This window comes from Pan troglodytes, chromosome 8, assembly GCF_028858775.2.
Source record: "Pan troglodytes isolate AG18354 chromosome 8, NHGRI_mPanTro3-v2.0_pri, whole genome shotgun sequence".
NCBI classification, from domain to species: Eukaryota; Metazoa; Chordata; class Mammalia; order Primates; family Hominidae; genus Pan; species Pan troglodytes.
This window is the reverse complement of record NC_072406.2, coordinates 131,756,109-131,783,817: the sequence shown is the minus strand read 5'-3', so window position 1 is coordinate 131,783,817 and position 27,709 is coordinate 131,756,109. Positions and strand designations below refer to the sequence as shown.

General features: G+C 50.2%; 1 protein-coding gene across 2 annotated transcripts; it reads right to left on the bottom strand.

The window, feature by feature from the left end:
* Positions 1-570: 570 nt before the first annotated feature.
* BAG3 (BAG cochaperone 3) lies at positions 571-27,307 on the bottom strand. Of its 2 annotated transcripts, none has more exons than XM_016919490.4 (4): positions 26,729-27,307; positions 8,411-8,737; positions 5,941-6,342; positions 571-1,923 (listed from the first exon to the last, which is right to left on the bottom strand). In XM_016919490.4, the coding sequence occupies exons 1-4, from the start codon at positions 26,906-26,908 to the stop codon at positions 1,105-1,107; spliced, it is 1,728 nt and encodes a 575-aa protein (XP_016774979.1). In that variant the 5' UTR covers positions 26,909-27,307; the 3' UTR covers positions 571-1,104. The 2 variants fall into 2 exon arrangements, with proteins under 2 accessions (XP_016774979.1, XP_016774980.1); XM_016919491.4 differs by having other exon boundaries at positions 571-1,920; positions 26,729-27,250.
* Between the last annotated feature and the right edge of the window lie 402 nt (positions 27,308-27,709).

Below are 27,709 nucleotides of genomic sequence, written 5' to 3'. Positions count from 1 at the left end.
AGCTCACGGCAGCCTCATCTCTTGGACTTAAACTATCTTCACGTCTCAGCATCCCTGGTAGCTTGGGACTGAAGATGCATGCCACCACCTAGCTGATTTGTTTTTTGTAGAGACAGGGTCTTGCTATGTTGCCCAGGCTGGTCTCAAACTCCTGGCCTCAAGGGATCCTCCTGCCTTGGCCTCCCAAAATGCTGGGATAACAGGTGTGAGCCATTGCGCCAGGCCCTCTGGGCACTTTTGGACAATCTCAGCTTCTTGGTGAGGCCTGAGGACAGGTGGGCAGACATGCTACCTAACTGGCACCTTGGCTGTTGGCTGGGTCAGTCCGAACGGATGCAGCAGGCATATTCCCATTACCGGAGTTCACAGCCCTGAGTCTTCCCAGGTTCCTGTTGCAATCTGAGACTGAAAGGTGACCAAGACAATTCTCTCATGAGCCAGGCTATTGGAGACGTCACAAAACCCAAAGCAGGCTTGTTAAATGCACCTGTCATTTATTCTGACTGAAACCAGGGACAGACAATCTCCATGATGCCACTGCTTTCAAAGATTTAGAAACCACAAAAACCATTTTGAGTTATATTATTACTTTATTTTCTTTTTTTAAAATGTAGCATTAAAGTCATCCAACATACAGATATTCCTATGGCTCCTGGCACATTTTACTCTCTCTGAAGTCAGGTATTTTAATTATGAGATGAAGGAAATCATCTCATTAAAATGGCAACATTTCTGATAAATGTTTCATATTTATGTGATGGGTAATTGACTCCCCATCTACCCCTCCAGTCCAGAGCTACAAAAGACAGCGCACAACCACAGCTAACAGGTGGTGGGGGTGCCCAAGTAGACAGGGCTGCAGAACAACAAGCAACGGGGTTAAACTTCTGAAACAACAAGCAACTTCTTTATTTGTACAGAGTAATATAGAAGAAAAGCATCATTTTCCTTTTTAGTCCTTTTATTAGTGTTTTGCCTCCACCCAAGTTACTGCATACCAAGCAGCTAATAAAAACCAACTGACTTAAAGTCTCTGAAATGCATGCAACTTAAAATTCCCTAAAGCACACATCGGTTCCGAGTCTGATTTTTACGGGGCAGAGGCTACGGTGCTGTTGGGTTACCAGGGGTGTCTGTCGTGCTGCTGGGGTTTGAAGTCGCTGCTGCTGTGGCTTCTGGCTGCTGGGTTTCTGTGTGGGGATCTTCTGCATTTCCAGCATTTTTCTTGCCCTTGTCTGCTGCCACGGCACTCATCTCCATGATTGCCTGCAGTGGCTGATCTGCTTCAAGGTTGCTGGGCTGGAGTTCATAGACCTGGACTTGACCTGGGACATCAATGGCTTTCTGTTCAAGTTTTTCCAAGATGGTCTGAACCTTCCTGACACCGTCTCTCCTGGCCTGACGCACATCGGCTCGTCCCTCGGGGTCCACTGAATCCAGGGCCAGCAGCTCTTTGGTCAAATACTCTTCGATCATCAGGTACTTTTTGTCAGTCTTCTTGCCTTCAAAGTTGTCTACAGCCTGCTCCAGCCCCTGCACCTTCTCCAGGATGGCTTCCACTTTCAGCACTCCTGGATGTTTTGGGGGAGCCTCAGCTTCTCCTGGTTTTGGAGGTGTAGCTTCTGCAGGGGCAGTGCTGGGGGCTGCCCTCTCTTCTGTAGCCACACTCTTGGGGGAAGAGGGGACAGCAGAAGGGCCAGGGCTGGGAGGAGGACAAGGAACTGGAGCAGGGGGAACTTTCACCTCTACCTTCTCAGAGGGAGGTGGGGGCTTCTGGGAAACAGGTTTAGAATCCACCTCTTTGCGGATCACTTGAATTGGGACGTGTCCAGGAGGGAGTTCTGGTCCAACTGGGCCTGGCTTACTTTCTGGTTTGTTTTCAGGCTGGGGAACAGGTGCAGTTTCTCGATGGGTCATGGGCTGCTGAAAAAAGGACACAAAAAGATATTTTTAATAACTGACTGAAAGTCACAGAAATTGTTTGTAGCTAGTACAGATTAGAAAGAAAACTGAGAAATGGCTTTTTTAAAAAAGTTTAATAGTATAAAAGATTTTCAAAGTCAATCAATGGCTGTTACAAAATAAAAACATGGTATTAATCATGTATGTAACCAAATCATTAGTCAGGCTTCCATTGATCACCCCAGGCTATTTGTCTGTTACCTCTCACTGAATTTCTCTGTAGATGGTATTCTTAATGGCAATGAAAAGAAACCCAATAAAATTTTCAAAAATGAAAATAGCTAACCTGGGCAATATAGTAAGACCCCAACCCTACAAAAAATCTTTAAAAATTAGCCAGGTGTGGGAGCTTGCACTCGTAGTCCCAGCTACTCAGAAGGCTGAGGCGGAAGAATCGCTTGAGCCCAGGAATCCAAGGCTTTAGTGAGCCACGATTATGTCATTGCACTCCAGCCTGAGTGACAGAGCAAGATCCTGTCTCAAAGAAGGAAGGGAGGGAGGGAGGGAGGGAGGGAGGAAGGAAGGAAGGAAGGAAGGGGGGAAGGGGGGAAAAGGGGAAGGGGAAAGGAAGGAAGGAAGGAAGGGGAGAAGGGGGAAAGGAAGGAAGGAAGGGGGAAGGGGGCAAGGGGGAAGGGGAAGGAAGGAAGGAGGGAAGGGGTAAAGGGCGAAGGGAGGAAGGAAGAAGGGAAGGGGTAAGGGGGGAAGGGAGGAAGGAAGGAAGGGGGGAAGGGGGAAAGGAAGGAAGGAAGGAAGGGGGCAAGGGGGAAGGGGGAAGGAAGGAAGGAGGGAAGGGGGAAGGGGGAAGGGGGAAGGAAGCAGGGAAGGGGGGAAGGGGAAGGGGGGAAGGGAGGGGGAGGGAAGGAGGGAAGGAAGGAAGGAAAGAAGGAAAAAGATAGCAAAAACTCATGCTGACTGCTGAACTAGGCTGACTCAGAGCAGAGTCCTGAGTGACTCCAGCTCTCAGGTGTTGCAGCCTTGGAGTCACTGCCTCTGGTCCTCCTTCCTTACACTGTGCAGACAGTCTGCTCACGGTGTGATCTTCTTGTCTCCTGTTTTAGGAAAGATATGATCTTCTTTTTTTAAAACCGTGACAGCCTAGTAGTTTCTGCCCAGACCAATGTATTTTTTTAGGATTAGCCAAGATGCTCTAAATGGTTAACTTCAGAACAATTTTGCTTCAGGATAGCTGTGCTGTAGCCTAACATTCAGCAATGACACAGCGCCTCTGTGCTAACCTCTGGCTGCACAGGTTTTCCTGTGACTATAAACTACAGCCATATAGATATATAGATTTTTGTGGGGGACAGGGTCTCACTCTGTTGCCCAGGCTGGAGTGCAGCGGGGCTATCACAGCTCACTGCAGCCTCAACCTTCTGGCCTCAGGTGATCCTCTCACCTTAGCTTCATGATTAGTTGCAACTACAGGCACATACCATCGTGCCTGGCTAATTTTTCTATTTTTTTGTAGAGACAGGGTTTCACCATGCTGCCCAGGCTGGTCTTGAATTTCTAAGCTCAAGCAATCTGCCCACCTCGGCCTCCCAAAGTGCTAGGATTATAGGTGTGAGCCACCACGCCTAGTAAGCCATATATTTTTTAATGAGCTATGCTCAAAGCAAAAATATCTTGACGCTTTTTGTTTTTGTTTTTGAGACGGAGCCTCGCTCTGTCACCCAGGCTGGAGTGTGCAGTGGTGTGATCTCAGTTCACTGCAACCTCTACCTCCCGAGTTCAAGCAATCCTCCCACCCCAGCCTCCCGAGTAGCTGGGATTACAGGCGCCCACCAACATGCCTGGTTAACTTTTTTTTTTTGTATTTTTAGTAGAGATGGGGTTTCACCATGTTGGCCAGGCTAGTCTTGAACTCCTGACCTTAAGTGATACCCCCGCCTCGGCCTCCCAAAGTGCTAGGATTACAGGATTACAGGCGTGAGCCACTGCGCTTGGCCTTATCTTGGCTCTTATTCATGTAAGTGAATATCTAACACTTCTTTTAAAATCTCACCCTAATTTCATCAACTGGGAAATAACTGGACTATATTATTTCTAAACTATTCCCAGCTTAAAACACTCAATTCCACTATAACGTTCAGTTTGGTGAACTCCTGGAAAGCCTCCCAAAAGGGAACTTTGAATCAGCTCTAAAAGGGAGGTCACCACAAACACGGTTAATGGTAAGAACAGGATGAAATATCATTTCACTGATGATGAGAAACACATGGGAATGATGTGGAGAAAATATCCCTCTCTCTACAAATGGGACCCTCCTAGGATTGCTGAACCCAAGTATGGATCGATGTAGCTGTCTACACTCCAGCAACCTCCTTTTCCATCAAATCTCTTTCGTCAATGCAGACATTCGCAACTTTGGCCCTTACCACTCACAACCCAACCACGCACCCCTCCTAGGTTCTAACAGCGATGGCTGTGTAAGAAGTGACTTTAGAAACACTTTAGAGAGGGTGTTCCACAGCCTGTGCTCTTCAAAAACGTCAAGGCCGTGAAAGCAAAGAAAGGCTGAGGGAACACTGAAGAGAAGTTGCATCTAAATGCGGTGCTCATGATCCTTGTTTCAGTCCTGGAAGACATCCTGGAAGTGGGGGCAAACTGCTATAAAAAAGATTCAAAAATGGGCTGTGTACTGGATAATAATGTTGTAAGAATGTCAAATTTCCCGAATCTGGTAAGTCTACCATGGTTATGAACGAAAATGTCTTCCTCTTAGGAAAATATTTGCTATTCAGGGGAAAAGGGACATGATGTCTGCAATTAATTTTCAAACAGTTAAAACACATCAATAATATACGAGAGAAGAAATGACAAGGCGAATGCAGACATATTGACAAACAGTGAACTGGATGAAGTATATGTGGGACTCTGTATGATTCACACAACTCTTCTATGAGATTGAAATTATTTCCAAATAAAACAACATTTTAAGATGAGGGTGCTCTATTCCAGGGCCCTGGCCAGTGTGACCATTTGTAATGAAAGAATATCCCACATTTGTTCACGGGGGGCTTTCCTTTTTAAAAACTGTAGCATTCAGCTGCTCAAGTTGCAGCCACAGGGGGCCCAGGGCTGCTGACTGTCCTGCTGCTAAGCTGCGAGCTGCTTCAACTAAATGACATCCTCTTCCAGGAACCTGCACCTTGTGTCTCCACTGGAAGATAACCAGACCCCTGCCTACAACCTTCCCCAGGCCAGCACGGCTTCCAATCCGCCATAGCTGGCTGATGCCTCAGCCAGACCACATGGTACCTGATTACAAAGGGAGGAGGGGGGTTAAGACATGGGCCCTGTGGTCAGGCTCAGCCCTAAGCTGAAGAGATAAAATGAACACTTCTGAAATGCCCCGAATAATGACATGTTGAACTCATACAAGTTGGGTGTTCTCATTAAGGGACTCATATGAGGCATCATGAGATGAGAAGGATGAGTAGGCTTCATGGAGGAGACAAGACTGGCTCGTCCCTCAGAGGACAGGGAGAACCTATACTGTGCAGGCATTTCAGGGAGCGGGTTCAGCATGGGCAAAGGCACAGGGGTGGGAATGAGCAAAATGGGCCTGCAGAGTGGAGTGGGTAACTGAGCGGAAGGTGACACACTGCCTACACCCAAGATGAGGCTGTGGCTGCGGTGTGGATGCAGGTGTGAAGAGCCCTGAAAGGGTGTGGTGGACACTAAGGAAGCTGGTCCCAGGTATGTAAGTTCTGCCAAGCTGTTTCGTCTGCTCTAAGTCAGCCGCAATGCACAATGATCAGCCCAGCAAAAGCTGCAGAGTGCAGAGGGTTCACAGCCTGAGCAACTGTCCTGCATTTCTGTTAATACCTAGCAATTTCTCGAATCTCACTTGCCTCTAGGTACACGCATGTTAAATAGGCAGGGATGAAGGGGGAACCCAGGGCACCCACAGAGCTCCTGCACCCCTGGAGACATACCACCATAACCAGTCTGCTGACGACTAACTTCCCGTACCTGAGGCCTGTCGACCACGGTGTGCACACGGATGGGCGAGGGGGAGTGGAGTGGCGTGCTGCTCCTGGCTGGTGAGCCCTCCCGGCTCGATGCACCCTGGACAGATGACCTGAACGGGGATGCCGCCCGCAGGGGCCGGGGCTCCCAGTCATCCCCCTGGATCTTGTGGTACACAGGCTGGTGGGTCTGGTACTCCCCCTGCTGCGCTGGGTAGTGCGTCTTCTGGGCTTGGTGGAAGGAGGGCTGGGCTGCTGGCCGGGTAACGTTCTGCTCGTGTATCACCGGAATGGAGATGTACCCCCGCGGGAGCTGGTGACTGCCCAGGCTGCTCCTGCCAGAGGAAGGCAGGCTGGCCGAGGAGGATGAGGATGAGCAGTCGGAGGCAGCTGGAGACTGGGACCGCTGCAAGAGACACAGGGTAGAGGGCATGACCCCACAAATGACTCCCCTGGCTTGGCATCCTGACCACGCCTTCTGCTGTGCACCTCCTCAGGGCAATCCATATTGTAAGACCTCCTATCTGTAATTTTCAATTTTCAAAATGTGCAGTTAAGACTGAGAGCTCTGGGGCTGGGCGCGGTGGCTCACACCTGTAATCCCAGCACTTTGGGAGGCCTAGGTGAGCGGACCACCTGAGGTCAGGAGTTCAAGAGCAGCCTGGCCAACATGGTGAAACCCCATCTCTACTAAAAATACAAAAATTAGCTGGGTGTGGTGGCGCATGCCTGTAGTGCCAGCTACTCAGGAGGCTGAGGCAGGGGAATTGCTTGAACCTAGGAGGCAGAGGTTGCAGTGAGCTGAGATCACACCACTGCACTCCAGTCTGGGCAACAGAGAGAGACTCCACCTCAAACAAAGCAAAACAAAACAAAACACACACACACACAACAAAGACTGAAGGCTTTGGAATCAAGGGGCCTATGTTCAAATTCCTAGTAATTCAATCATTTTCTAAGCTTCATTCAAAATATAGGAAGAGTGCCCCTCCCTCACTGGGCTGCTCTGAAGATGAGGTCAGTCACCTGGGCATGTGCCTCAGCCCCAGGCCAGCACACAGGAAGCGCTCATACAAGGGATGTGTTGTCCCCACTACCCTTTCTCTGCCAATCTACAGAGAACTCGGCTGAGCAACTGGGAGCTGCCAGCATCCCGTGTGGCCCAAGGCAGGTCAAGCACCTTTCCCTGCTGGGCCACCTTCTATTCACCTTGAAATTGAGAGCATTTCCTCTTCTAAGTGCCTTGTTAGCCTAAATTTGTGAAGATGTCTCGCATTTATGTGTCACTTTGATTTCTTGCAGCAAAACCATTATAAATATAGGCATTACTTATTTTTTTATTTTTGAGACAGTCTCGCTCTATCACCTAGGCTGGAGTGCAGTGGTGCGATCTCGGCTCACTGCAACCTCTGCCTCCTGGGTTTAAGCAATTCTCCTGCCTCAGCCTCCTGAGTAGCTGGGATTACAGGAATGTGCCACCATGCCCGGCTAATTTTTGTATTTTTTGTAGAGATGGGGTTTCACCGTGTTAGCCAGGCTGGTCTTGAATTCCTGGCCTCAAGTGATCCACCTGCCTCAGCCAGGTACTACCTCTTTAAGAAAAGAAAAAAGGTATCCCACATTAACTGTAACTTTTCACTCTCAAGCAGGTGTGAAGCTGAACAGATTCAGACGGAGCTGAGAGGCAAGCATGACTCAGGGTGCAGATAGGACACGGGGGTTTGTGCCCAGGAACAACGCTGGCACACACCACAGGATGATGTGCAGACAGGAAAATGAGAGGACTTACTGCTCAGGAATCCTACTAGGAATGCCTCAAATCTCAGCTAAGAACCAGATTAAGAACTATTTTTTAGCTATTAATGCACAGAATCCACTGACATATCCCTGAGATGTTTGGCTTCAGGATTAAAATGCTGTCTTAAAGCAGCTGCCTTCCTGACTCCTTATTTCTTTTGAAACTGTGGTGCACGGTGAGGGCAGGCATGGGGTCTCATTTTCCTGTCAACATAGCTCCACAAGCGGTTAAGATTTATCCATAAGCATTGAACTGAATAAAATAATGCACAGCTATCTCTGTGCTTCTGAATAGAAAGCCCAGTGTGAATAAGGAGCATGGAAATTAGGCGCCAGAAGGCAGGCCAGGCTTCCAGTCCCAGCTCTGCTCCCTCCACCTGTGTGCATCTGGAGCAGGCAGGCTGCGGTGTGCCCTTCCGAGCCGTTCCTTAGCTACAAAAAGAAGCCACATGATTCCTGCCCTGCCCCACTGAAGAACAGCCCTATGAGATGCTGGGGGATGATGTGGGGCCATCACCCTGTCTTTGCTGGGTGACCTCTGATGCTGCAGGCTAGACCCAGATGCCCTGCATGTGAACAGGTGCCTGGCCCAGGGCACTGTCCTCGGGGGATGGGCCCGGCCTGGGAAGCACAGCGGCTTGCTCCCCAGCAGGCTGGTGAGCCTGGCCTCTCCTTACCTCAGGTCCGTGGGAGGCTGGGGGCTGGGCTGCCGCCGCCGCTGCCACCTGTCCACACTGTTTATCTGGCTGAGTGGTTTCTGGCATGCCCCGCAGAGGTGACTGGGACCTCTGAGGAGCCGCTGCTGCCGCCTCAGTTCGGAATCGCTGCATCCCAGGCTGGGGATAGACATGGAAAGGGTGCACCTGCCGGTTCTCAGCGCCTTCATGGAGCACAGGAATGGGAATGTAGCCTGGTCGGAGCTGGGGGTACACAGGGTGGCCTTCCCTAGCAGGCGGCAGCCTAGAGCCCTCCCGGGAAGGGCCATTGGCAGAGGATGGAGTCTCCTGAAATAAAAAGTGGAGAAACACAGGCTGGTTAGAAACTGGGAAGTGAACCCTCCTGGCAGAGGAAACACTGTGGCGCTTGGCATTGTGATCTTCCCAAGTGACTTGGGCCTCAAAGCGTCAGCCAGCTCCCAGCCCTGTACCCTCCAAATCCCCCACCCCATAGAGGTTGCTATTTGGCCAACAGTTTAGGAATTAGGGGCATCAGGAGAAAGCCAAAAGTATCTGTTAAGCAAAGGAAAGGTCCCAGTTCTCCAAACTGGTAAGACAGGTTTCTTTTCTGGGTGACTGAGGGAAGCGGTGCGTGTAGGAGAGCTGTCCACGCCCGCATTTTCAGAGGCCCGAATCAGAAGATGAGCTCCAGGAGCAGGGGTCAGCTCCAACTTCTACATTACAGCAAGCGTCTCTGTTTCCAAAAAGGCCCTCACATTTCCCAGCAATATAGAGCTTGTACTGGGCCCAAACACAGGACACAGTTTGGGAATCTTTACAGAGAAGTGGGCTGGGGAGCGAGGGCTGCCTCCTCAGGAGTATTGTTAGAACAATTTGCAGGAAGGGGAAGGACAGGGATGCAGAGGCAGCATAGGGAGAGAGGAGCACCCAGGGTTAACTGTGTCGCCTAACGATGCCAAGTGACAAAGATTCTCTGCTTGACCAAACCTTAGGCTTCCGAAGCATCTCCTAGGCCCATCTGTGCACTTCCTTGTAAAGTCAAGTTTTAGCAAAAGACACTGCTAAGTCAGTTTAGCCAGAAACCACCCCCCAGCCTCACTATCTGATCAGCTTCCACAGCCTCCAGGTGCTGTCTAATCACCCTGGCCTGTCTTCGGCAAGAATCCTGTTTGGTCAGCATAGCCAGAAACACCCTTAGCCCTGATGTTTCCTCTTCTAATTTTCCATCCACACTGCTCCTTGACTATAAATTCCCACTCGCCCGTGTTGTATTTGAAGTTGTGCCCAGTCTCTACCCATGACTGCAAGACCCTACTGCCATGGTCCCTGTGCCTATCTTGATGGCCCCGAATAAATCTTCCTGACTGTGCTTAACAAGTATCACTGAAGAACTTTTTCTTCAACGCAACAGAGCCTGCTTGGGCAAGGAGCAGTTGGGGTCCTTCTCTTATGTCCTCTCTTGAAGTTCTCCCTTCAGTGGCCTGGCTATTTTGGGACCCTTGAGAAGGCCAAGTTCCAGATGTACCACAGGAAAGATCTTATTTCAGAAAACAAGGCTGGCCAGTCACTCACTGGGCAATGCCATCTCTCAGCAAGCTGGGCTGCGCAACAGAAGTCCTAACAGTCCCCGAGCACTGAGGGTCCTTTCCCAGGAGGGGAGCTACTGATAAGTGTCATTTGCATATATCTGTGTAAGGCAACTCTTAAGAAGGGGAGTGATCTTTCCTGACGGAGGCAGCTGTCTGCACGGCGAACAAACGCCAAAGGCTAACAATCTATGAGCTTGCAGGGGACAATCTCTACTGCTGCGGAATCAATCAAAAGTAAGGACAGATACTGAGGGCTGCTCTGCACTTTGAGAGAACAGACCATTAATTCTGTGATGTTTCTATTTGTGTGCAGGCGTGGGCACCAGGTGGCTGACCCTGGTTTAGCCCTTTCAGGCCCATCAACTCCCTCCCTCCTGCTGAGACCCTGCCCTTGGAGGGCCTCCAGCACACAGGAAAGGCATGGGTGTCACTGTGTCCTTGGGGACATGGGCAGACAGGCATTCTCAGATTAGAACAGCCACGTGCTCAGGGCGGCGGCATTACATTAGCCTGCTTAACTCTCAGGTCACCCAAGAGCAGGAGCAGGTCCAGGCCTCACATTCAGAGCTGAATTCCTGCTGTGAGACGGCCCTGACAGGGAGCCAGCAAGAGGCACTGAAGAAACCCTCTGCTACTCAGTGTTGAGTCATAACGTGCCTGTGGGCATTCTGTCCACTCACTGAGGTCCTCCTCCTTCCAGCCGAAATCAGGGCCTGCATTAGTCCTGCAGTGTCATTTTTGCTGGCTGCCCAGGGGCTCATTGTTTCTTTCCAGCCACGCACAAAAGCCTCAACCATCTGCACACTCCACACAGCAGGGCCCAGCAGTGAGCAAACCCTCATCCACCACCTGGGGGAACATCCTGCCACCCGCTGAGGAGTCCTATGGGGTTACCAAACCAGCAAGGGGCACTCCCTGCCAACAGGGGCTTACAAGATGGGCTAAGGGGGCAGGAAACAAACAAGAAGCAGAATTACTTGGAAAGCACGGAGGCCCTGAGGGATGGGGAAAGGCACAGGCTCTTCCAGGGTAGACGCCGCCCTAGGTAGGGTCTAAGTGTGATTCGTACCTCTATTTCTAACAGTTCTGTGAGCTTGGTAATTCTCTTACCTCTGTAAGCCTTTGCTTCCTTTTCTAGAAAACGGAGCTAGCCAACACCTGCCCTGGAGAAATGTTGTGAGGTTTTATAAGGGCATATCAAGAGGGATGCCCGGAAGACTGGCAATAAATGTGAGTTTCTCCCTAAATACGCACAAAATTATGCTTTTCAGACTCCAAAGTGTCAAAGGAATCAAAAGTGAAGGATAGGGCCAGGCACGGTGGCTCAAGCCTGTAATACCAGCACTTTGGGAGGCTAAGGCGGGCAGATCACCTGAGGTCAGGAGTTCAAGACCAGCCTAACCAACATGGTGAAACCCCATCTCTACTAAAAATACAAAGATTAGCTGGGCATGGTGGGGGGCACCTGTAGTCCCTGCTATTCAGGAGGCTGAGGCAGGAGAATCACCCGGACCCCGGAGGCAGAGGTGGCAGTAAGCTGAGATCATGCCACTGTACTCCAGCCTGGGCAATAGAGCAAGACTTTGTCTCAAAAAGAAGAAAAAAAAGAAAAAGTGAAGTACAAAGTGAATCAATGGTGCTAGAAACCAGAATGGTGGTCACTTCTGGAGGAGATGGTAGTGGCTGGGAAGGGTCTCGAAAGAGCTTTCTGAGGTGATGGGAATATTCTCTTTTTCTGGGCAGTGGTAAATGGGTGTATGGCTGTGTAAAACTCCATCAAACCCCCACACTGCCCACTCTGCCACATCCCACCCACACTCTCCGGTTTTAACTGGGAGAGCTGCTGATCCCAACCCCTTATAGCCAGACCCTTCCAGGGCCTGGAGTCCTCAGACAGGCCTTGAGGAGATGCAGCTCCTCCTGGGGGAAGCCCCTGGATCCAGAAGGCCCTTGAGCCAGCCACGAGCTGAGCACCTCGTGCATCTCGCTGAGCACCTCGTGCATCTCGCTGAGCACATTTTGTGCCTCCATTGAAAAAGAGAAGGGGAATAAGACAGGAGAGAGAGGGAGGAAGGAAAAACAACTCTGTCTGCACACAAGACTGTGACAGCAGAGACTGCTTGCTGGAGCCAATATTCAACCTTTCCAGAGACATGGCTTGGTCCACGGGGAAGGAATGTGGTCACTGCAGGCAGAGGCAGTGGTGTCAGAAGAGTGGTGGGAAGCAGTGGCAAGGGGCAGGCTTGGGGGTCAGTGCTGAGCTGAGGGAGATGAGGCTAGAGACCAGGGGCCAGGCTGGAAGTGGGGGCTGAGGTCCACCCTTCTGAGTGTTCCAACCATCACAGGAGATGCCTCAGCAAGACAGAGGGACTGGAAAGGAGAAGCCAGGACATGCTGGGAAGTGAGGAAGGACGTCAGGGAGGAGGAGATGAGCACAAAGCAGGGCAGAGGGCCTGGAGGGTAAAGGGCACCCAGAAAAATGAGAGGCATGTGGGGGAAGGGGAAAGGTCTCCACCGTGCGTGAGGTCCACTGAACAGGCCAAGCCTGCCGGCACAGCTGGAAAGCAGAGACGGTCAGGACAGGCAAGGGCGGCCTGGCTGCTTCTCCAACAGTCCCAAGGTCTGTATTCCTGGGCTTGGGTGAATTAATGACCCATTTTTGCCATTTAATAAAAAACCAAGTGTCTCCTTGTGAGCATTGCATCTAAAAGATGTTCCAGGCTCCCCTTCTACTCTGGTGGGGTTTTGTTTAAAAAAAAAAACAACAAAAAAAATTGCTTTAAATAAAAAAAAACATGAATTTCACAAAATAGGCAATTAAACACTTCTACATGAATGAATAATTTCAACGAAAAATGAAACTCCCACCCGTAATGAGGTCTATGCCGGGAATGCTGATGCCACATTCTAATGTTCCCATCCACTATCATTAGGGTCACAACAGCAAATGCTTCGGCTTTTACTAAGTAAAAAACACCACCTGGGCCAGGCGCGGTGGCTCACACCTGTCATCTCAGCACTTTGGGAGGCCGAGGAGGGTGGATCGCCTGAGGTCAGGAGTTCAAGACCAGCCTGGCCAACGTGGTGAAACCCCATCTTCACTAAAAAAAATACAAAAATTAGGCTGGGCGCGGTGGCTCACACCTGTAATCCCAGCACTTTGGCAGGCTGAGGTGGGTGGATCACGAGGTCAGGAGATCAAGACCATCCTGGCTAACACGGTGAAACCCCATCTCTACTAAAAATACAAAAAAAAAATTAGCTGGGCATGGTGGCAGGCACCTGTAGTCCCAGCTACTCGGGAGGCTGAGGCAGGAGAATGGCGTGAACCCGGGAGGTGGAGCTTGCAGTGAGCCGAGATCGCACCACTGCACTCCAGCCTGGGCGACAGAGCAAGACTCCATCTAAAAAAAAAAAAAAAAAAAAAAAAATATATATATATATATATATATACACACACACACATACACACACACACACAACAAAAATTAGCTGCGTGTGGTGGCGGGTGCCTGTAATCCCAGCTACGGGAGGCTGAGGCAGGAGAATCGCTTGAAGCTGGAGGCAGAGGTTGCAGTGAGCTAAGATCACACCATTGCACTCTAGCCTGGGCTACAAGAGTGAAACTCTGCCAAAAAACTCACACACACACACACAAAAAACACCGCCTGGAAGAGTTAAATTGCCCTTTCTCCCTTCTATGGTGTTTTCAACACAATCTAGCAAAGAGAGATATTTTGTAAATAAAAGAATCAAAAGAAAAAATGTGTAATATTTATAATTCTAGAATCTGACTAAAACATGTCTCTTCAGTCTACTAAGTGTTTTCAAGTTCAAGCACATCCAGATAATGCCTCTTGGTTATACCAGCATCTCTCAGATAAGGCTTACTATGTGCCCCTTCCTGATTCAAGCGGGAGCTCGGAATCTGCCTCCTCAAAGTTGGGGGGACAGCTCTGTGTGATCATGGGACAGGGACTGGGACGCAACCACGGTGACCAAGCAGATGACTGCTGATCCTCATGGCCACCTCATCAGGGCCCGCCTGCAGCTCAGAGCTCATTATCCTTATCTCGGCTAAAGACATCAGGAACACATATTATACAAAATCCAATTAGGAAAGAAGAGCCCAGGGGCTCAGTCCTGACTCTCACTGCTTATCTCGCTATATTAATTTATAAAATGAATTGGCTAATTCTGCCCCCTTGTTTGTGCATTGCATTAAAAATCTGAAAAATCTGAGGCATGTCTCAGGGCACCAAACAACTCCATGAGATGGCCAAGATAGAAAGCAGGAAAAAAATGACCCGAGATGAGTCAAAATTTGCCCTATGATGTACAAGATATTATGATTAGAGAAAGTCTGAGGTCAGGTTCTGAGCTTTGGTGAGCTGTTGGGCTCGTTTGCTTAAGAGCAGGTCTAAACTGCACTAGTGGTTTTTAGCAGCAACATGGGCGCTGAGGGAACAGCAGGAGACCTGGGAAGAGGCTGCACTTGGTCCTAACGCTGGCTCTGCCCCTAAATACATGTGTTACGGAAGTGGCTCACATGCCCTCTGTGAACTTTAGTTTTCTCAGCTGCAAAATGAAGGGGAGGCCCAAAAATGTTCTAGAAAGCAGTGGTTCTCCAGCGCTTGGGGTATCGAAGCACCCAGGAAACGCAAACATTGCAGACTCTTAAGCCCAACCCAAGTAGGTCTGATTCCGTAGATGTGTGAGGAAGCCTAAAGGTCCGCAGTGAGAAGAACAATGATGGAAAGTTCCTTTCAGCTCTGACACTCTGCGTGGCCTGATTTCCAAAGTCCCTTCAAGCTCTCAACAGCTATACAAGCCCCCAAACATGGAAAAGTTAATGTCACAGAAATCTAAAAACGACTACTCCTAACTACACTCAAATCATATCAGAACTGCCGGAACTCAGAGCACCCCAAAGTTTCATGTCCCAGATGAAGAGGAGGGCCCGGGTCTGGTGGTTCATGTCTGTAATCCCAGCACTTCGGGAGGCCGAGGCGGGTGGATCATCTGAGGTCAGATCCATTCCCAGGAGTTTGAGACCAGCCTGTCCAAAATGACAAAACCCCGTCTCTACTAAAAATACAAAAATTAGCTGGCCGTGGTGGTGGGCATCATAATCCCAGCTGCTTAGGAAGCTGATGATGCACGAGAATCGCTTGAACCCAGGGGTGAGAGGTTGCAGTGAGCCAAGATTGCAGCACTGCACTCCAGCCTGGGCGACAGAGTGAGACTCTGTCTTAAAAAAACAACAAAAAAACAAAACCAAAAACAAATGAAGAGAAGGAAGCCTCTAACCCCCAACCCTGTGCCCTAAAAGCAGGGTGGGAACCACAACCCTTGGGCACCTGCGAGGTGTCTGCCTAGAGAGGCGTATGCCAGGCACATGTTCATGAAAGAGCCATGGAGAAGAATCTACCTTGACCCACCCACAACTGACTCCCTGTACACTGAGTGGTCACTGAAACCCGAAAATGGGCACCTTCTGTGAGCCCCAATCTTGGCTCCATGGTACAGTGCTCTTTATTTTATTTTTATTTTTGAGACAGAGTCTCACTCTGTCGCCCAGGCTGGAGCGCAGTGGCGCGATCTCGGCTCATTGCAACCTCCGCCTCCCGCGTTCACGCCATTCTCCTGCCTTAGCCTCCTGAGTAGCTGGGACTACAGGTGCCCGCCACCATGCCCAGCTAATTTGTGTGTGTTTTTAGTAGAGACGGGGTTTCACTATATTGGCCAGGATGGTCTCGATCTCCTGACCTCATGATCTGCCCATCTCGGCCTCCCAAAGTGCTGGGATTACAGGCGTGAGCCACCACGCCTGGCCAGTACAGTGCTCTTTAAAAAGTGGGCTCCACATCTACAAACCACAGCTTCCATCACTCTGGTCTGAACTAGGAGAAACAGTAACAAAGGCAACTCTTAGGGCTGTCTCGTAGCACTTCCGACTTGGCAGGCCTGGGGTATTAAGTAGGACACAGACTGTATTAACTGGGTTTTTAGGCCAGAAGAGCCTTCACATGGGTCAAGTGAACACTTCAAAACTTCTAAAACAAAGAAAAAAGATGCAAGAACACAGGAATCCTGGAACTCCCCATATGGCTAAGGCCTGGATCAAAATTAAGTGGCCTGGCTCGCCTCCATCAGGCAGGAAACAAACAAAACACACTTTTCTTCCAAAGTGCAACTGGAACTGGGCGTGGTGGCTTACACCTGTAATCCCAAGACTTTGGGAGGCCGAGGTGGGCGGATCACTTGAGGTCAGGAGTTCAAGACCAGCTTGGTCAACATGGTGAAACCCTGTCTCTACTAAAAATACAAAAAAAAAACCAAAAAAAAAACAAAAAAAACATAGCCAGGCATGGTGGCGGGAGCCTGCAATCCCAGGTACTCGGGAGGCTGAGGCAGGAGAATCGCTTGAACCCAGGAGGCAGAGGTTGCAGTGAGCTGAGATCATGCCATTGCACTCCAGCCTGGGCAAGAGAGTGAGGCTCTGAATTAAAACAACAACCAAAACAAAAAACAAAGTGCAACTAGAGTCGAGCTTCAGCACCCTACCGAAGCTCTCTGCTTGCTATGATGGGGTGCATGAATGAATTAAGTATTACTGCCCATTTGATACTGAAATACACAATAAACAGCCATTAACATCCCTACAGCCAAAGTCAAAATCCCTTCAGTCCCCACTGGATTGTAATACAGGGTCTCTCCCACTCCCCCAGCACTATTTTGGGCACATAATAGAGTCGGGGAAAATTCTGAATAATAAACTAAGTCCACATTCCACTTACAGCACACCTGAGGAGTTAGGCTTTGTCCAAAGACTCCTGGTAAGATAAGAGGTGTGTGCCAACCACATACTCTATAAACTATCATAAGTCACAGGCTACTGGAGGCTTTATCTAATATGCCTGTTACTAAAATATATATACATTTTATCCTGGGATAAACAGATGACTGTCCCTATGTGTTTTCAATGGGAAAAAAAATTTTTTTAGAAGATGAAACCAACATTGCTTCTCTCTGCAGCTGTGTCCAAATAAACAGGAATGAACCAGCATGAACCCAGGTCTTCAAGGTGCCACCCTGGGTTCCAGTCCCTCCTTGATGCTCACCAGCTGTGTGACCACGGACAGGACTCCTTGCTACTGTTTCCCCAGCTGTAAAGATCCCCATATTTCCCAGGGGTTTTTGCAAGAGTTAAGTGAAATAAGGTATGAAATAAGGTACAAGTCTTTGTAAACTCTGAGCTGCTCTGTGCCCTAAACAATTGGGTTTCTTTTTCTTTCTTTCTTTCTTTTTTTTGGAGACTGAGTCTCGCTCTGTTGCCCAGGCTAGAGTGCAATGGCACAATCTCAGCTCACTGCAACCTCCGCCTCCCGAGTTCAAATAATTCTCATGCCTCAGCCTCCCGAGTAGCTGGGATTACAGGCACCTGCCACCACGCCCAGCTAATTTTTGTTTTTGTTTTTGAGACGAAGATTCACTCTTGTTGCCCAGACTGGAGTCCAAAGGCATGATCTCGGCTCACCACAACCTCTGCCTCCCGGGTTCAAGCGATTCTCCTGCCTCAGCCTCCTGAGTAGCTGGGATTACAGGCATGTGCCACCACACCCAGCTAATTTTGTATTTTTAGTAAAGATGGGGTTTCACCATGTTGGCCAGGATGGTCTCGAACTTCTGATCTCAAGTGATCTTCCTGCCTCAGCCTCCCAAAGTGCTGGGATGACAGCCGTGAGCCACCACGCCCAGCCACAATTGCACTTCTTTGTTCCACAAATAGTTATTGATGGACTCAGCTTTTCTCCAGCACTAGCTGGTTGGGCTTACTGTTTACAAAGCCTAATTCTTTTTTTAAAAAAATATTTATTTATCTATTTATTTTAGAGACAAGGTCTCACTATGGGGCCCAGGCTGCTCTCGAACTCCCGGGCTCAAGTGATCCATCTGCCTCGGCCTCCCAAAGTGCTGGGATTACAGGTGTGAGCCACCGCGCCCTGTTCAACAAAGCCTAATTCTTTAGTCTGTCTCACCAAGTTGGTAGTAAGACAGTTAGAATTAGAAGCCCCTTTATCTGAAAGTCTTAAGAGGACTAATTAGCAAGGATGTCACTTTCTCTGCTTAAGACTTTATCTAAAGTTTCACAGCCTGGAAGCAAAGAGCCAAAGACAACTCTAGGGACCTGAGCCCTAAAAGACCCGCCTCTCCAACAGGCTGGGCCGCTGCTCTGGGGAAGAGGCCTGCTCTGCAGACAAACTCCTGGTTGAGCAGGGCGCCCAGCTGCACTGACTGTGGTTCCTTGACACATCTCCCTGAGGCCTAGAGAGAAAAGCCAGGCCAGGCTGGGGCACAGAAGGGTCCGCCTGGGAGCAGAACATCTGCTGGCGTCTCCTCAACATCCTCGATGGCCCCTCACCAGGGCACACGTCAGCCATCTCCAGGCCAGGCACCATCCACAGCTGCTGGTATTTCCCCTGCTGGGGGCACCTGAGTCAGCATCCAGCCTCCCTGCAGCCCCAGCCCTGCAGCCTGCCTCACGGGTTCCATGTGGCAGAGGTAGGAACTGGAATGTGGCCCAAGGTCACATGAAGTTAGCTTCAGGGCATGTTAGAACCTACCTACCTCTTCTTCAGGGGAAAAAAAAAAGAGCGGAGCCACCTGCTTTAATCAAGCCAAAGTCACAAATCACAGATGGAAACTATCTGAAATTTCCATCCCAGGAAGCAAACTCTGAATTTAGACAGAGTCAAGGAAAAGGACCTCTCTCATCTGCTACATTTCCATGCTAAATGGAATGGTCAGCCACCTGGCAAGTCCATCCTCCAGACACGACCCTACAAGTGCCTGTTAGGTCTCAGTATACAGGACATCAGCGGACGTGTATTCTGTACAAAATACAATTTCCAAAAGAAAAACATCCTCAGTTCATCAGCTGCCATGCAGGCAAGGGGACCCTCTCTGATGGACGGTGAGACCCCTGAGTCCCGGGGGGGCTCTGCTCCCACCTGCAGTGGCTTCTCAAGCATTCGGTCCACAGCAGCCACACCCCCCAGAAGAGGGTGGTGGCACTTGGAAAACCCCTCCTTCCTTCCATCTGCGGTGACATTTACACCCCTGAGAGCTGGGTCCAGAAGAGCTGTGCAGGTAATCGGCCCCTCAGTAAGGTGGGCTGACGTCCCCCCTCACAGGCAGCGCTCCTAGCTCCTGCCTGGTACTTTGCGGCTGCACAGACACGGCTGAGGGAGACCCTCCCCTTGAGGAGCTGAGGCTGAGTAAAGCCAGCGCTCTACACAGCACAGTGGAGGAAACAAGGACCCAGCCTATCTCGGGCAGAGGATGGGGAGATGCATCTATGGACGCATGGCGCAGGGTCTGGCAGCTGGGTCAAGGCTCCCGAAGGCCCTGCAGCTTCATCTGTTACTGTTCCTTTACATCCTCCACTCACAAGGGGCACGGGAAGCCCCAGGGAGGGCTCCAAGGGCCACCTGGACACTGGTCGGGGGAGTCAGCTACATTCCGTACAAGGGGGATAAGAGGAGGCCTTGCTTCTAAGAAACAAGACCCCAGTTCTCTCTGACAGCTGAAAGGCCCACGGACAGCCAGGACAGTCTGCTGTGTGGAGAGGCCACACACCTATCCACAAACACACTTCTACTCCACAGAGCAGGCTGCATATGTTTCCGGGAGTTCCACGCATGCATCAGTTCAGGCTTTGGGACGTTCGCCTCCCACACACCATCTTCCTTGATTCTCCCAACCCTGCTAACAGAAGTGTTGCTATGCCCACTTCACACAACGGGAGACTGAGGCTCAGGAAGGGTAAGTGCTTTGCCTAAGATCTCTAGAACCCAGGTTTGTCTGATGGTAAGGCCAGGTAGATGCTAACCTTTCTGCTACTCCTGTCACAGCTGTACACTGTGATAACATCCATGTGTCACTAACGTCTCCAAAACCTTCATCTCCCGGGGTAAAATGCAGCAGGAGAGGCAGCAGGAGAGAAAGGCTTCCATTTCGCCCAGCCACGCTCGGCTGAGGCTCAGACCTGGAACATTCAGTTCAAGTATGCTCTGGGTCAGGGAGCCAGCGCTCCATGCTGAGTCATCGGGCCAGCCAGGCAGGGCACACGAGAGTGAGAGCACTCAGCTTAATTCTGAGTCACCACAGCCCCAAGACTGCAGGGACGCCCGGCATGGAGCGCTGTCAGAACCGGGGAAGACCCCATCCAACCCAGGAAGGAGTGCTAACCCCGCTGGGATGCTGGGGGTCTGAACTGACCCTGAAAGGGTGGGCCAGCGAAGGGGCTGGCTTTTCTTCTGCACATGAAGGGGCCTTCCCATCCTCCCACTGTTTGAATTTTTAAACCATCCATTCATTTATTCATTCATTCAATGTCAAGGAAGAATTTTTTAAATAACTGAAAAAAATATATAATTCTACTTTAATAAACACTGAGAAAGATACTTTAAAACAGCGAACGTTTGTTCTCCAATTGAATGCTAAGGAATTTTCCGTAAAAAGTCTCCCCAGTTCACTGGGGCACAGCTCTGTGCTGGGAGCTCTTGGACAGCTGAGCTGTTTACAGGCTCCTGACGCACAGAGCTGGCACTCTGCGATTCTAGGCTTTTCTGAATTGACAGTGAATAAGAACCTTCACGTATACGGTGTCTGATCTTGCTGCCAGCCACACGAAAAAAATTTTTAAGGACTCTTTTCACAGTGCCAGGGGCTGCTCTCTGCACAGCTATGGAAGTAGGGTCTGGCTGCTGCCAGCTCCCAGCCTCTCCAGCCCTGCTGGAAGATGCTGTGTCATTGGGAGAAACAAAAAAGAGCTTCTCCAGACCTGTAAGGATGAACTTAGGGAATCAATACTGAAGTCCTTTGTGCAGAGAAGGCCATTCACAAAGTGACAAAAAGGAGCAGGCCTCTGGGGACCTTTAGGAGCCCAGGACAACTCTGCAGTTCTTAGGAACCAATGGAAGGCTTCCCGGGACACACCTGCATCCTTCACGGGCAGCTCTTCTGTATCTGCCTTCGTGCTCTGGGCAGGCCCATGTTCTACCCTTCTCCACAGTCACTCGTTCGATCTTTTCTGAGCCTGTGGACCCTGCCAGGCATCAAGAGGCAGCGATGAAGCACACAGACTCTGCCCCAGAACTCCTAACAGGGGTGTGACCCCAAGACAAAGCAGAAAAGTGCAGAGCTTAGGAAAAAAGATTCAAGTTAAAATAATATGGGGTCCAGAGGAGAGACAGCCTGCTTCGGACCAGGGAGAGGCAGGACATGCTTTGTGGAGAACAGTCTCAAAGTGGGCAGACTTGTCCTCTATACGGCATTTAACACTGTGACTCGCACACTGTGGGCACTCAGTGAATTTCAGATGGGGTAAAGGAGTGAGTAAAGAGTCGGGCCCATCTCCTAAATCCAGACCCAGGTTCAAGAAACAGGCCAACATTTCTGATTAACTGTACAAAGATGGACTCAGGGCTGTTTATCACCTCAAGCTGTGCCTGGGGAGTATAAAGCAGCCGTGCCTGGGGAGTATAAAGCAGCCAGGCCCACTAAAGGCAAGTCTGTCTGTCACCCCTTCAGGAACTCAGATGGGGGTAAAGCCACAGAAGTCTTTCTGTTTATCACAGGCCAGGCACACTGCCTCTCCAAATCTGCTGTCCCATGTGTAAGACACTTCATAGTTTCTAGTTCAAAGAGCTGGTGAGGATTTAGAGATAAGGTTACCAAAAGCACCCACTCATATCTGGCACATATATATATGTGTGTGTTGACAGACAGAAAAATACTACATTCATTCCTCTCCCCCCAAATTCTTCCTAAGCTTTTGCAAGCTGCCTGGCTTCCTAAAAGGCTGCCAAGGTCCCAAAGATACCTTCATCGAAATACGTGACAACTTAGTAACACCAGATACCTCACATGGTATCACATGTGCCACATGATGCATACAGATGAATCCTGCACCTGCAAAACGAGGGGCTCTGGAGCCTGCCTCAGACGGCCGGCTGATGGGCATGGTAGCGCTCACCTATAATCCCAGCTACTTGGGAGGCTGAGGCAGGAGAATCGCTTGAACCCAGGAGGCGGAGGTTGCAGTGAGCCAAGATCGCACTACGGCACCCCAGCCTGGGAGACAAAGTGCAACTCCGTCTCAAAAAAATAAATAAAAAATAAATAAAAAAAAAAAAAGAAGGCCAGCTGAGTCTATGCTCTGAGGCAGAAGCAGATCAGGGGTGTCTACTTGACTCACAACAAAAGGGAACCCAGGAGGGGCTGGAGAATAACACGGTCAAGTGTGACACAGGGTTCACTCGTGTTCGCCGGTGCCAGAGGGTCTCAAAGATCCTAATAAGCAAGGCCTTTGTCTTCAGTTTCTTCTGTAAGCTCTCTTAAACATTTAAGAGCAATATTAAAACAGCAAAACTTAAAGGAGAAAGAGTAGGTCTGGATGATGAATGGTTTTCTACTTTGGATGATAAACATCAGAACATCATTTTTAAATGTCAATAGAAAGTAATAAACACGTAGAGTGGTTTACATAAGGTGACTGTGTGTCATTCCAGAAACGAGGACAGCACTAAGCAAGCCTCATGGGTGGTATGAAGCTTTCTGACTCACAAGCAGCCCTGATAGCATCCAACAGTTAAGCCTTCCCAGCCCTGGATAACGTCAAACGCTGCCGCAGGTCCTGTGTACAGGCTCCACCCTCATAAAGGGTAAATCTACCCTACAAAACGGGACAAATGATGTTCTCGGAGGTGCAGTCGGTTCTCATGTGAACAACACAGGCTGTTCTTTAGAGGGGAAAATGAAAGTCCTGGATGAGCTGGGCTCCAAGGCATCTGGCCATGCTGTTCATCTGCCCCCCAACAAATCACTTTCATGCAGTCGCACAGGAACTTGCTCAGCCACAACTGCAACTTGCTGGAAATACGAAGGAGAGAACGGCCACTCATTTCCTGATTGTGCTCCGCCTCTGCTAAGAGGCGTAACAGCTTGCAATAGATCTGGAAAGAGCAAAACGATCTCATCTTTAAGAAAATTCAGGAGTCTCTGCTGAACCTTAAGCAAAATAAATGGGTCTCTCTACTTCAATCATAACTCGAAACATTTCCAGTGTTATCTGAAAGGATGTTTCTATCTCCCTGTCACAGTGCCTGAGTATAATCTGTTAAATGATTATGGTGAGATTCTGCCAGATGGGCAAGACAAAAAGAAAAGGCTCTGGGCTTGCTTCTTCCTGGGGTCCAGGAAGATCTCTGGACCACCTCCCCACTCTCGCACTGCCAGCCACCCTGCCAGACTTTGCAAGGTGCTGTCTCGGCTCGCTTCCCATGTCACCCCCATATTCACACCTCCAGAAGCCCGCGTACCTGGGGAGTTTCCCCAAGAAGGAAAATGGAGGCTTGGGAAAATGCTCTGCAGGATAGATGTTCAGGAGGCACTAAGCCGCAGCTCCTCCTCCCCAAAATGGGATCACTGGCCATCCATGGCTCCCACTGCCAGTGCAGCAGAATCAGAACCACCAAAAAAGCTTTTTGGACTTAATAGTTTTCTGGGCCCTACACTGAGCAATTCAGATTTGAACATGGGGTTTGGGCAGGGAGGCGATGAGACACAGCCACAATCTGTGTTCTTAACAGGACTCCCTGGAGACTGCCAGGCTGGTAACCCCCAAGATCCATGGAGCTAGAGCGGCCCTGCTCCATGAGGGAGGAAGGTCTCCCTCTCATCCCAAGGAGGCCTGGCGGGAACAGCACTCCAGAACATCCGGCCTCTGTTTATTCAGGGAGGAGCCTGGAGGAGTGGCTGCACCAGCACTGAATGCCATCCTCTGCCAGGAAGGGGCCTGGACTGGTATGAACTTGCCAAATTAGTGGGAAGCCCAAGTGTGCAGAAAATCAAAATCCAGGAAGACTGCAGGTGGGGAGGCCCAGCTGCTTAGAATGGGGCTGGATGAAGCCCAACATCTTTGCCGGGAGCCGTCCTGCTTCAGCAATGACAGAAGATACTTGCTTTCGCTCTGCCCCTCTGTGAAAACAGGGAGTTGTCCTAACTACTTCAGGAGAGGGCGGAGGATCAACTGCAAGACGGCAGTAGAAGACGAAATAAAATACAAAGGTCTAGTCTTTTCTTTCCATTTTCTTACTAACGTGATTAAATTTTAAACATCCTGAAGCTGAGTCCTCCCCCAAAAGAGAGGTCGTCTCTTGAGCTCCTCATGCTCAATGAACAGCTTTTTACTGATTGGCAGCATTTCCTCTTGAAGATGATGATGCTCAGACGGGCCTCAGCTCAGCTCCTCCAAAATCGCCCTTTGTTTTATGCAAGGGTCTTTTTCTCATTATGCATTGAGAAGCCAATTTCAAATACAAAATGATATTCAAGGATTTTCCACTACATTTAGTCTCCAGTAAGGTGTAACTCACACAAGTGCAACCTGATATTGTGTGTGTCAAAGCACAGGATTGAAAGCAATGAAGCACAAACAGCCATGGGCTGAATGTTAGTTTTCTCCTTAAGTTTTGGTGCCATGCTGACAAGTCTCAAGTCATTCACTTGGTAAAGGGAACTCTTTTCTTGAGTTGATCAGTCCCATCATCAAAATCCAAGCAACCTCAGCACAGAGGTCAGTGACCCAATAACTTGGTGGCCAGGAGGGCACAAAGATAATCAAGTATTCTAGCCTGCACGCTTCAGTTTCCCAAAACACTCACTGCCAACTTCTGAAGAGACACACTGCCTCTTACTAGGACTTTCCTGACACTTGTTCTCTCCCTGTTGTTGGTACTAGCTGGATGACCTTCCAAGTCACACCTGAACTCTCTGGGTTTCAGAAAATAAAGAAGCCTAACATAAGAGATCTTCAAGGACCTTTCAACTTTAAAATTCTGACTGTGAAATTTTCAAATAAATCTTTCCAGCATCAGACTTCTGATTTAGTAGTTCTTTTTATTTGCTGACAAGAATAATGGTAACTAAACCTGCTTTTTTTCTTTTAATAAGGTTTATGAAATCACAGCCTAACCCATGCACCAGGTGGGTACAGGAAGATCTCAACTTGCTGGGTAAGTTTCATGCTGAGAACAAAGTGCTGGGAATGTTTATGTTCAAACTTGATCTTCACTCACAATAAAGGCTGCCAGCAGATACCACTGTCCCTATGTCTACAGGAAGAAGGCCTCAAAATAATAGTTGTAAACCACACTAAAGATCATGTACATCCACACAGACTCCTAAGAAAGGTGGTTTGAAATGAGTGTCAGTTTCACCCAAAAATGGGTGGAACAGACACACAAAAAGGTATATGTAACTGTGCCCATCCCAGCTAATTACAGCCTCTTGTACTAATTTTCAAGAATAAATATACAACTAATCTCTCGTAAATGTAAACTGCTGCCTGTACACGGTCTCACTGCTGGGCACCGGAGTTTTATCAATATTGTTAAAACAAAAAGTGCATAAAGATGAAGGGAAATAATACAGGTCTTTCTTCTAAAACAATGGGTTACAAAGCAGTTTTAATTTGGTGAGTTTTTAAATCTTCAAAATAATTTACCAGCTCTTTGCTGCTTGTATCTTGCCCAGACGGCATTAACAATTCAGCTTTAAGTATAACATATTTATTTTAAAAACTTTTTATCCTGAAAGCTCAAATTTATAAAAAATTGAAAGAATAGTATAACTAACTCTGATTTTTGAAAATTAACACACTCATTCCAAATTTACGTTTTCAAATTTCATGCTCTTGGGGATTAAGAAGTATATATCCTTGCCTGTATGTAAATGAGACATACTTCTGCTGTATTCACAAGAGTATCATTAGTCAGTTATTTGTGTACTGGTAACAAATCCTCAGTATTTTAATACCATAACAAGGCAGGAAGCGAATGCCATTATAAATATACACGTATCATTCTCTTTCTCTCCAGTGTGAGGCAATGTGGTAAGGCAATGGCCAACTGTAAGACAGTCTCAGATCTCTAGTCTAGATCTCTAGAAACTGCTGGGGAGAAGCACACCCTGTTTTTTATTTTACAAGTCATACTAGGATACCTTCATATTGAAAGCACTTTCAAACAATAATACAATTTTAATTTAAAATACACACACACACACATATATATATGAATGTTTTGACACCAGCCTCCAGAGTCATTGGGTGCCTAACATGGGACAGTAGCCAAGATACCCCTCAACCAAGTTGGAGAAGTTGAGCGGTAAAATTCCCCCCAAAACCACCATCCAAGCTTGCGAGTGTCCCCCTCGAGTCCGCGGTCAGCAGGGTGCGCCGCGGGTCCCGGGCCCGGAGGCCGAGCGGGCAGCAGGGGCCGCGGTGGGCCGGGGCCTCCGGAGCTGACCAGGCCGGCCGCCCCTCTCCCAGCCCTAGAGCGCGAGGCCAGCGCCGGACACCCGGCCTTCCGCCCTGGAGTCGAGCCGTGGACGGCACCGGAGCCACTGCGGGGTCGCTTCCCGGGCCACCGAATCCCGGGGCCTCCTTTCGCCCCGACGCCTGTCAAGGGCGGGTCCGGAGCGGGGACTCGTCCGGGCGCAGCGGGAGTGTGTGGCGGGGCGCGAAGCCGGTGTCCGCCCGCGAGGGGCCTTCGCCGACCCCCGGGCCCCGCCGCCTCGCGTCCCCCCGGCCCAGCCCACTCCCCGCCGCCTGCCGTCGAGGTGGCGCCACCGACCAGGGCGGGCCGCGGGCCCGGCTCACCTTGGGGCCCTCAGAGGGCACGCGCGGGTCGTTCCACGTAGTGGTGCGGCTGTTGTGGTCCACGAAGAAGGGCCAGCCGGTCTGCGGGTCGATCTTGATCTCCCATCCGGGGGGCAAAGGGTCGCGGTTACCGTTGCCGGACGCCACCTGCATCATGGGCGAGTGGGTGGCGGCGCTCATGCTGGGTTGGGGTCTGCCCGCTGGGGCGCGGGTGCGGGGCGCTGGCTCCGGGCGCCGAGTCTCTGGCCGGGCCGCCGCCGTGGGCCCCTCTCCGCCGCCGACGTGTCCGGGAAGCCGGCGCCGGGCACCTTTATGAATTAAAGGCGGGGGTGACGTGGCCAGAGAGGGGTGGAAGGGTCTGGAAATAGCCTCCTCGCTGCCAGAGGGGAAGGAGGAGATAAAGGGAGGTAGCAACTGGCCGGCTAGAAACTTCTGGTCCAGTCCAGAGAAGTTGGCCGCGGCCCGGGGTTGGATGCGGAGCTCCGCCCTGAGTCATCGGCTATAATCGCGGCGGGCGGGGCTGAGGAGCGGGGGCGGGGCATCGGCCCGCTTGCCCCTCCCCCACCTCCTCCCGCCCCTCCCCCACCTCCTCCCACCCCTCCCCCTTCCGCCTCGTGCGCGTGCCCGGGCCGGAGTCGCCGCGGGCGGGCGCGGGCGCGCCTTCGGGGTTCGCCTGCGGGTGGGAAGCCGGACGAGCTGGACTGGGGCCGTCCTCCGTGCGCCCCGGGCGGGTTTCGGCTTTCATACTCGCTCTCTCCCTCTCCTTTGCGCCGAGTGAGTGTTCCCGGGGCCGGAGCCCGTGCTCCCCGTGCCTGCCGCCCGTCCTTCCTGTACAAACAAAACCATCTCGCCCACCTCCACCTCCTCCCCCATATATGATAGCCGAGGACCCTGAGGGCTGTCCGGGAGGAGCGCGGGGACTCTCATCTGACACCGGAAGGAAGCCAGGGAGAAAATGGAAGTCAGTGCAAACTCACCTGC

What these genes read in the sequence shown, in the direction of transcription:
- BAG3 (XM_016919490.4), bottom strand. Translation starts at nt 26,908, where the DNA reads ATGAGCGCCGCCACCCACTCGCCCATGATGCAGGTGGCGTCCGGCAAC. An exon ending in TGCCCTCTGAGGGCCCCAAG is followed by an intron (nt 8,738 to 26,728) that starts GTGAGCCGGGCC and finishes TTTTTATTTCAG; the next exon opens with GAGACTCCATCCTCTGCCAA. An exon ending in CCGTGGTCGACAGGCCTCAG is followed by an intron (nt 1,924 to 5,940) that starts GTACGGGAAGTT and finishes TCCTTTTTTCAG; the next exon opens with CAGCCCATGACCCATCGAGA.